The 11033-nt window shown below is 34.7% G+C and overlaps 1 protein-coding gene across 3 annotated transcripts in view; it reads left to right on the forward strand.

Annotated features, from left to right (window-relative positions):
- Positions 1 to 10289, forward strand: part of LOC148311513 (alpha-tocopherol transfer protein-like) — a 26489-nt gene extending 16200 nt beyond the window's left edge. For 2 of the 3 annotated variants that reach the window (XM_088256503.1, XM_088256501.1), the window contains exons 2-6: positions 668 to 994; positions 5068 to 5192; positions 7219 to 7315; positions 8808 to 8949; positions 9936 to 10289. In XM_088256503.1, the coding sequence (XP_088112629.1) occupies positions 702 to 994; positions 5068 to 5192; positions 7219 to 7315; positions 8808 to 8949; positions 9936 to 10184 (906 nt within the window). In that variant the 5' untranslated portion in view covers positions 668 to 701 and the 3' untranslated portion in view covers positions 10185 to 10289. Of the gene's footprint in view, positions 1 to 23; positions 152 to 667; positions 995 to 5067; positions 5193 to 7218; positions 7316 to 8807; positions 8950 to 9935 lie in introns of those variants that run through there. The other variant, XM_088256504.1, reaches the window with a different exon arrangement.
- The last annotated feature ends 744 nt before the right edge of the window (positions 10290 to 11033 follow it).

The raw sequence follows: 11033 nt of genomic DNA on the forward strand, positions 1-11033 counted from the left end.
ATTATTATGTCATTTGCATTTTATTTTTTGTTGTGACACTCCGCTCTTTGCTGACAATGTACTCAATAATTTCACCAAGTCAAATATGTTGTCTAAAATTGGCACCTGAGCATACCTTATGCTTTCGCCGTCTTATAAATAATTAAGATAAGTATGCCCTATTTATAATTTGAATTTGTAGACTATATCGCTTTACCGTGTCAAGAGCACATTTTACAATATTTATTCATAAAATATTTTAAGAAAATTGCAAATGATAGATCTATTTCAGATCTACCCACCTCCATTTTCCATTTGTGAATAGCTCTTTTATACTAAGATTCTATTTTTAATGACTATGAATAACGGAAGCAGGTTGTACAACTTTATTCAATATATTGGGTCAACCATAGTCCATAATTGATTTGATGTAGGAATGGTTGTTTCGAAACTGCTAGTAGTGAAAAAGAGTTTTTAAGCAGTATTACACAAAGTAATCGATGAATGATAAGAAGAGTGATATATTACCATACCGCAAAGTTAAAAATGCTTTTAAGATACAAAAAAAAAACCCTTTTCGATGAGATTATTCACCTTGTAAAAATAAGGCAATCCTCCAATCACCAATCTTTAAGTATATCCCTTTTTATATTTATATATATGTATAAAAATTTTTTTTCATTTACAGGTATTCCTGAAATTGATTAATTTTGGGATCCAAAATGGCCTACGATTTTCCTTGGGACTACAAAGCCTGCTTCGAGAAGGATCCAGCCCTCAAGGAGTCCGACATCTCGGAGCTGAGGAAATGGGTGGTCAGTTCGGACTCCAGCTCCGTGATACCGCATGACATCAGCGACAAGATGCTCCTCTGCTTCCACACCGCCTGCAACCTGGTCATGGAAGACACCAAGAAGTGCATCAAGGTGTACTACTCCACCAGAGACAAGGGTCCGGAGATGTTCGACGATAGAGACATGACTCTGCCGTCCTTGATAGAGGCTGGCCTCCGATTGTAAGTTTAATTCTTCTTCTTCTGTGCGTGTCATGTCAGATCTCCCTGGAGTCGATTATCACTTGGGAGTAATTGCTCTTAACACTCTCCTTATCATTCGTCTTTCACTTTGTATAATACCACTTTAATAACTACCAGGTCTAATGACTACGAGGTCATCAGGTCATTAAAATAAAAAAATTACAATTTGACATTTCGCTCACTCCTGAACGTCATAAACCAAAAAACTTGATTTTTCAGGAGAACGTTTTTAAAGTTTAAAAATATAATACAATGTATTAAAAATAAATATCAAGCCACTTATTGAACTTTTTACTGTGCAACAGATCTTTTTAGATAAAACCTGAAGGTTTTTTCTCCATTTGAAAAATATTAAGTATTAAAAAAAAATAATTAAACAATACATTTTCTTTAAAATGCAAAAACAACACTTTCTGCCCTGTAGCGGGTAAATATTAAGTTAAAAATATGCCGCTTTTGGTGGGATATAGTACATTTCCGAATACATGCACAACTGAAAATTGGCGATTTTTGATTTATGACGTTCTTGAAAGGAGTGAGCGATTTGTACAAAATTTTTAAAAAAGAGAAAGAAGGCAAACAAATTAAAATGGGAATATTTTGAAAAGTGAATTGAAGTTTAATTCAGTTGGTTATGTATTATGGGTAAGTCTATGCCGTACATGTTTCTAATTTTTAATTTTTTCTATATTATCTAAACAAAGACCAGTTTTATTTACATGTTAAATTTCTATACCCGTTGATTTGTTAAAATTATGATCTTCAGATGTAAGGTGAATACCGAATTCAGAAAATTGTTATTATTAAGGCACCTTAGATGCTTGTTTTAATTCTGATATGGAATTTACGCGATGTTTTTCCCATGTAAAAGGCTGTGTAACTTTTCTTGTCTTTGGCAACTCTAAACAGCACCTCGACGGTCCAATCTCGTATATTCCGGAGCCAGGAGACTTGTCTGCCCACATCTCGTTGACCCTCCATTTTGCCTTTTATGATTAGGCGCAATAGCTTGTACTTCTCTCCTCTTAGCATATTCCCCAGATAGGACATCTGTACCTTGATATCAGTCAGCAACTGTCTCCCTCCCTGCTATTAAGGTGGAGACTGACCGGAGCATTTCGTCATAACATATCGTCGTAACATCGCTCGCGGCGAGCATCAGAGAACATCCCAAACTATGGATGGAGCGCTCGGCTCGCTGTACTGACTATGCGAATGCTCGCATCGTAACGTGTTACGTTACGGCGAAATGCTCCGGTCAGTCTCCACCTTTACTCTTTGGAGCCCATTTGCAATGCTGACCATATCGGTCAGTAATATAACATTTTAAACATACTTGTAAACAAAGTAAAAAAAAAAATATTTTTAAAGTAAATGGTTTAAATATTAAAATGATTCACTTTCTTTTTCACTTCAAACCCCTTATCCGCACCCCAATGGTGCATAGGGCACTGTATCAAATAAACGCATGATCGTTAACTTATGAAGGAAAGGTGATCAGCCCTCCGCTTCATGTCCAGGGTAATATTGAATAAATATTAGAGTGAAAAAATCACTTATATTTATTTGACCCCCCCCCCCTGGGAATCGAACCCAGGACCTTCAGAACGGTAGCTGAACTGTTGACCATTACACTACGGAGGCGGGCAAAAATTATTAGTTATATAAAAATAAAGCATGAGTGAAAACTTCAATTTGGAGCAAAGGCAAAATAATGAAATGAGTTAGCTATCATGACTTCATACATTATCAATTGTACAACAGTTTTATTTGTTTTATGTATTGATTTTTAAATCAAACACAGATTTTTTGAGTCTACTAAGTTGTATTTTATTAACAAAAACACATAAAAAATTATTTTGTGACAATTGTTTCGCCTTGTTAGGGCATTATCAAACGAATGTGAAGATCAAATGGACTACGGTCCTTATGTAGCTATACAGATAGCTAATGGGGGATGTAGGTATGTACCCTTATATCTATTTTCTGGGAAAGGAAGAAGATATAAGGGTACATACCTACATACATCCCCCAATAGCTACTGTTGTCTCCCATAAATTATTGCTGCACGTGTTAAAACTGTCACTTAGAATTGTATAGCTACATAAGGACCGTAGTCCATTTGATCTTCACATTCGTTTGATAATACCCTAACAAGGCGAAACAATTGTCACAATATAATTTTTTATGTGTTTTTGTTAATAAAATACAAGTTAGTAGACTCAAAAAATCTGTGTTTGATTTAAAATTAAAACATAAATTAAAATGGAGTTCTACAAATTAAACGCCAAATCAATAAATAGTTTTATTTGTCTTTCCTTTTCTGTGTACATATATGCAATTTTACAAAAAAAGTTGAGAAAAATATGTGTTTTAAAAGAACTCCTTTGACGAACCATATCAGGTAGTTTGGTAGGTCTCCACAAAAAATTCCCTTAATATGTAAACGAAATTGTAGAAATGAAATGTTATTTATTTATTTTTCATCGTATGCACATCTACAATTTAAATTAACAATAATGTGTCCTTGCTGCTAGCCTTTGAACTGCTGGGTACGTATTACCATAGCAGCGCTCAGTATACTGCTATTTTTTAATTGAAAATTATCATATCTTCGTACGTTATAATTATTCCAAGAGATGTCTCTGTACGTCACATTGTTAATACTAAGAAAAAAATTGACCTTGACTAAAATAAACTGGGTACGAAAGCCATACATTAAAACATGGCCATTTTGTATGGTTCGTTTATATGTCTACGTAACCAAAAGGATATCTAAAGAAAGCTAGGAACGTATGTCAGAACAGGCGAGTGTGGAGTTCCATCCTCTCTGCATACCCCTGAAAACAAATGCCCTTAATAGTAGTATTAATTTACGGAATCCAGAGTTTTTATCCCCTTCCTTAGTGTGTGGTTAGGGTGTTAGGCTGGCGTGCTGGAGCTCCCTGGTTCGATTCCCAGAGGGATCAAAATAAATATTTATTTTGTATTGCCCAGAGTGGTGCTTAAAGTGCAGAGCTGATCACCTTTTTATGTATGTAACGATCAAAATGACACTGCTTCTTTACAATTCAGTGCCCTATGCACCATTGGGTTAGAAGATGGGTTGAAAGAAGGGTTAGAAGAATAATAATGTCTAGTTGGCTTTTAAACGACAATTTTTACGTATTTTTAATAAAAAAAATACTTAATATTTACTTACTTTTAGTTACTACCACTATTTCTTAGAATGTATTGTGTCACATGTTTAGATGCATTCCGCATTATTTACGGTGTTTGAAAATGATGCCGAATGAAGATGATTTTTAACAAAAAAATTCAAATCTTTCACTAAGACGCCCGGTAGACGTATTTATGATCAATTTTATTTATGGTTAAAAAAAGTGAAAAGACTATGAAATATGTACTTTTTCGTTGATTTATTTATAAAACACAAATAAAAATACAAAATTACAAACAAATAGAAAAGAATTCATGTCAAGACATGTCGCTCGCTCTTTTCAACAACGTCATTTTTCAAAAAACTAGATTATTCAGGAGATCATTTTTAAAGTTTAAAAATATAGTAAAATGTATTAAAAATAAATATCAAGCCACTTTTCGAACTTTTTACTGTGCAACAGATCTTTTTAGGTAAAATCTGAATATTTTTTCTCCAATTGAAAAATATTTTGTAAGTTTAAAAAATAAAAACAAAAAACCTTTTCTTCAAAATGAAAAAACAACACTTTCTGCCCTGTAGCGGGTAAATATTATGTTAAAAATATGCCGCTTTTGCTGGGATATAATACATCTTCTGGGTACTCTGCAAACATGCACAACTGAAAATTGACAATTTTTTATTGTTGAAAGGAGATTGCGATGTATGGATGACTTTGTTGGTGGAAAATATAGGTCCCGCCCATTCCAGAGCGCAACATATATTTCAAGGACGTATTCCTATGTTTTACCTGTACCCGATATTGTTTACGTTTGACGTATTTATACGTCCCGCCCGGTTAACAGGTTATTAATTATGTCATTGATTAATCTAAGCTTTTATTTTTTTTTAGAGATTATTGTGTCATGCCGGAAGTAACCAAAGAAGGGTATCCAATATTATACCACGGGCTCGTGGAATACGCGGCAGACCAGTACAACTTCTGTCAGTCTCTCAAAATTCTTCTCATGACCCTCGGTGAGACACTTTATATATTTGCCCAGCAATAATGCTCATGACATTTTTCTTCTTATCCAGGCTCCATCCCAACTTATTGTCTTTGTAGACTGTCGGGGTCAAATCTCCTCGTCCACAGATTGTAGGTCCTTCTATTATATACTATGTCACCTAGGCCATGCCTGCGAATCATGTTATCTTTCTGTAGCATCCATGAGTTTTTTGATCTTCCTCTAGATGTCTATCGAGAATGATCCATGACAATCGCCTGGTTGAAACATGATTTTCATATAATTTGACCAGTTATTTTATTCACAAAATTTAGGGTATGTTCAAATCCTTGTAAATACCCAGACATCCATATTCATCCTTATCTCTGTTGAGATGTCAAAATTTAAAAGTAATTCCTAAGCAGGGAAAGCCAGATTTGTGAACAAGGATGTGGATACACCTTAAATATTGTATCTTCTTCTTCTTCTCCTTCTTTTTCTAGATCCTAAGTATCTGTTTGTGCCTCCGCTTGTGATATTGACTCCCAGCTGTCTTTTCACCTTTTTGGAGGATATCCACAATATCCTCCGTCTCACACATGCTCCGGATGTCGGTATTTCTTACTCAGTCTCGCAATGTGTTTTCGGTTATGGATCGAAGAGTATTCATCTCGGAGGTTCGAAGTAGAGATTTTGTTTTGGAAGTATCTGCTCTTGCCTCAATCCCATAAGTGGCTATAGGTCAAACACATGTTTTGTATATTTTCAATTTACTTTCTTTTCTCATGTGTCTGTTCCTCCACACTGTAAATATTATATAATTATAGTAATTGAAATTATCTTCGATTAACCTAGCCGGCTCGAACAGGGGTATTTAAATCCCCCATATATGAATTTTAATTCGATGACTTTAGTATTATAAGAGCTTCTTACTCCATATTTTTTTATAATCTCAAAAATTATTCTAAAGAAAATTCTCCCAGTTTTATTTTCATAATTTAAAATCATTTAAAAGGACCAACAGTCTGTACAGCGAGTTCTACGTAATTATGTATCAGGACGTTAAGTTTTGTCTGGTAGCGACATGTTTTTTCTTATGTGGTACGACCACAAGAAGAGAGCGAGATAATTAGATTACTCCGCTCTCGTTTGATCCAAGTTCTAGCCTCTCGCTTAGTCAGCGCTCGGCTGCGCGCTGGATAGGACGTGGAATCTGTGACTCAGCTGGCTACGATTTCCATACAAATACGAACTGGACCACAAATGGAAAGCTTTATAGCGGATATGCAAGCTCACACTACTTGGGCGTCAACACAAACACGTTCACTGTGTTGAATATATCGCAAATAATCGCGAGATGCTGACAAAATAACAATTTTGAAAACGCTTAAACTTTATCAAGAATATGAAATAATTCGAAACTTGTTTTTGCAGGTACACACTGTTCTCTTTATTTATAGCATTCACGTTCAGCTCATGTTTATACTCGCTTTGGTACAATCGAGTATAAACACGAGTCGTCGAGGGAAGCCAAGCTTACTATACACTCGCAAATTTCATACATTTATACATAAGTGCGAATGAGTTAGTATTTAAACCTAAAGATGGAACTATAGCTTCCGAAACTTACTTACTTACTTATAACCCTTATCCGCACCTAATGGTGCATAGGGCACTGCATCAAATTGACGCAGTGTTATCTTGATCGTTACTTACATGAAGGCAAGGTGATCACTCTTGCGCTTCAGGAACCAGTCCAGGGTAGTATTAAATAAATATTACAGTGTTAAATCACTAATATTTATTTTCACCCCCCCTGGGAATCGAACCCGGGATCTCCAGCACGGTAGCTAAACACGCTGACCATTACACCACGGAGGCGGACGAAACTAGTCGTTAAATTAAAATAAATATAACTCAAGTGGTAAAAAACAAGTGTTTTCTTTTAAATTTCGTCATGTCTTACCACATAGTCAATGCCGGTATGTTGGTACTTTGCTACATGACCCGATGGTCAGCACGGGAAAGGTTAATTGATAAATTGTACATTTTTTCAGATCTCATCATCCATGACATAGGCCCGGTCAAGGGTATTATTTTTCTCTTTGATATGAGAGGAGTCAAACTGGCGCACCTTACAAGAGTTAACATAAGGTATCTTTTATATATTCTTACTATTGCTACTACTAACATCACTCTGTTTCCCTGCAGCGGTAGAGAGGATGGATCCATTTGGCATATCTCAGCGAGATAGTCGCGATATAAAAAGTTATGCATTTCGAACGACAATACAGTAATGTAGTACATATATAAATTTATTGGGAATGCGCACACTTTACACACTACCAATACGGTATCAACTTATTGGAAGTCAACACACTGTACACGCGACCAAATAAATATATATTAAGAAATCCCCTAGTAAAAGATTGCATTTTTCGTTTCCTCAGTAAATTACTGAACCGCCCTATTTAACAGCGTTTATATAGCAAAATAGCATCAATGGGGGTGGTGTTAGCAGGGTATTACTGTACAATATTTTGAGTGTGTCCAAATACTTGTCCACAAATCTGGATTATATCCAATTATAACAGTTATTTTTTCTGTGTCCATCCAGTGATAGCTTAACCTATGGAAAAATAAACAATTTATTATTTTCATATTATTTTTTGACATCTCATCAAAGATGAAGAAGAATATGGAAGTCTGGGTATTTACGGGGCTGACGACCATCAAAGGCTGGTTTAAGTAATCACTTTACACATGGGTAACATTCGCCAATTCTACCCATGATTAACAACCATATAGGATAATCCAGATTTGTGAAGAAGTATGCGGCCATACTCAAAATTTTGTTAAGATTGAAATGTTCATTTGCTTTTTCTCCTAAAAATATGGAATAAATCTTACCAATGTTCATTGGAGTAAGCTATATATGTACATATACGAAAGGATACAAATAATAATAAATCGTTAATTTACACACGTATAACATTTACCAATTCTACCCCTTATTGACAATCACCCTACTCAAATTCTTGGGAGTTCTGGTTTTCAAAATTGGTTCATATATCGCTCACTCCTTTCAAGAACGTCATAAATCAAAAATCGTCAATTTTCAGTTGTGCGTGTTTTCAGAATGCCCATAAAATGTACTATATCTTAGCAAAAGAGGCATATTTTTAACTTAATATTTACCCGCTAAAGGGCAGAAAGTTTTGTTTTTGCATTTTGAAGAAAAGGTATTGTTTCATTATTTTTTTAAATATACTAAATATTTTTCAAATGGAGAAAAAACCACCAGGTTTTACCTTAAAAAATCTGTTGCACAGTAAGAAGTTCAATAAGTGTTTTGATATTTATTTTCAATACATTTCATTTTATTTTTAAATATTAAAAACGTTCTCCTGAAAAATCAAGTTTTTTGATTTATGACGTTCTTGAAAGGAGTGAGCGATATATGCCCAGACTTCCATATTTTTCTTGTTCTTTGAAGAGATGTCAAAAAATAATTTTACTGTGCAGAGGAAACACGCCTTAAGTACAATTTTGTTTGCAGTAACTACCAAAGGGATATGTAATTGTGAAGTACCTTTTAGTTTATTTGTAATAATGTTTTTGAAATTTTTCTTATTTTTCTTTACAGTGCTCTTGCGAAATTCTTCACTTATGTGCAGGAAGGAATGCCGATGAGAATTAGAAAAGCCTATGTCATGAATACAATATCGTTCTTCGATAAAATACTAGCGTTATTAAAACCATTCATGAAAAAGGAACTTCTTGCATTGGTAAGAAAAGTTTAATATCTGTTAACCCTCCCTTTCCGTGTTGTGTACATTGTACACATTGCTTCTAATAACCATCAATATCTCCATAAATAAAATAAACACAAAGCTAAGATTTTAGGTATTCCTTCATATCATATTTACGCATTGATTCAAAAAATAATTTTAATAATAATCAGAATTTATCAGGTACATCAGAGGTATTTTGTGAATATCGGAAACAAATTTGCGTATAAACAGCGCGTGAAAAGTGTGTGGGAACCGCGACACTATATTTGCATCTCACTCTTGCATAGTTGCACTGTGCAAGCATGCGGAGCTCAAAGGACAATATTCTCTGGCTAGCGGCAGTCGGTAGTCACTTTTGGGCTTCCGACAAGAGTGGACCTATGCTTGTTCCGTGAGCGTTTCGGGTGGTTTTTTAATGTTTTCAGCAAATAAATCTAAGTTATTATAATTTTTTACTTCATTTATAATTAACTAAGGGGATTAGCTATGAATGTCCGTATTTTTCCGATTAAAAATTGCTAATTTTTTATTGTGTATTGACTACCCAACACCGGGACGCGTGTTTTTATTTTAGCACCGGAGGGAAAAGTTGAACTAGTATATATAACATAACATACTAAATAACTTTGTTATAAAATCACACGTGTTTTGCACGATTTATACAGTATGGTCGTACATGGCCATTCAAACGAAACTTTTCTTAAAGGAGTCTGGGCGTACATGAAGGCCCGTGTTTATAACTAAAGCCCAGTGACATTTATTTTTAAAATGGTACTTGTACTGTCATCTGTGGTTGTATTGAAACGCTTAAATCACACTTGGAATTATTTTTTTTGTTTTACCCACCACAGTTTACTTAAAACAAAGTTTGTGTGATGACATCGTAATGACCCCGTCAAAAAAACCTGATAATAAAAATACAATTTGGATAATATTGATATGTACCCATTATTCCTATTAATAGTTGATTATTTTTACAGCTCCATAATTTTCCACCTAATGTAGATTATGAAACATTCTACAAAACAGAGTTGCCTAAAAAATGTCTGCCAGCGCATTACGGAGGTGACCAGGCAGAGTCTGCAGTCCTAACTAAGAAAAATTACGAGAAATTAGTGTCAATGAAAGGATACTTTGAAGCGGAAGAGAAACAAAGATATGCATTCTCCAAAAAGTCGAAAAAGAGAGCCATGGTTGAAACACGATTCCACGATCTCAGTATTGATTAAGTGTTAGGGTTTTTTTTTATAATGTGTGTTATTTTTGTCGTGTTTTGTAAGGTAGATTTGTTTTTTTGGGATGTTATCAGAGAAATTTTATTTTTATTACAAAAATGTCTTTCATTTTCCTTAAGGTTTCCACAAGTGCCATTATCCTCGATCCTGATTTTCCATATTAAAACTCCCTGCATGATAGTCAATGTAATTTTGAAGAGTGTGGATGAATTCATCTCAAACTTTTTGAAAAATATGTCATTGAATTGTTCTTAAAATGTTACTAATATTAACAACTTTGACTTTGTGAGGAATGAAGAGATGAGGCGTAGGACGCAGCAAATCTTGGTCACAACTGTCGTCAAGAAAAGGCGATTCAGTTGGCTTGGCCATGTACTCCGCATACCTCCTGAGAGCCTTAATCAAGCTTGCCTCTTTTACAAGGCATCAGGTTCGCACCGCCCAGGACGACCACTGCTGACAATTCGTCGGCAGTTCTCGTCAGAACTTCGGGACGCGGATCTGACTTGGGAGGATGCAAGGGAGCTGGCAGCCGACAGAAAAGCCTGGAGACAGTTTGTGGACTCCATATGCTCCACCTAGGGAGCGGATATGTTTATTATTATTATTAATATTAACAATTTTTTTTATAATTAAGGTGCCGTAATTTATTTATAGATATTATTCCACCAATAATAGAGATGAAGACTTTGAATTAAAATCATCTTATCACCTGGTTTAAATTAAATAAAATTAAATGTTTCATTTTTATAATTGACATTACATTTACTGAATTATTTAATTTATTTACACATTGCCCTGATAACCCTTGCAAACGTCGGCTAACGTATGAATGAGTATTGG

Source organism: Brachycentrus maculatus, unplaced genomic scaffold (genome assembly GCF_059751285.1).
Source record: "Brachycentrus maculatus isolate JH-2025_06_01 unplaced genomic scaffold, ASM5975128v1 h1tg000061l, whole genome shotgun sequence".
Taxonomy (NCBI): Eukaryota; Metazoa; Arthropoda; class Insecta; order Trichoptera; family Brachycentridae; genus Brachycentrus; species Brachycentrus maculatus.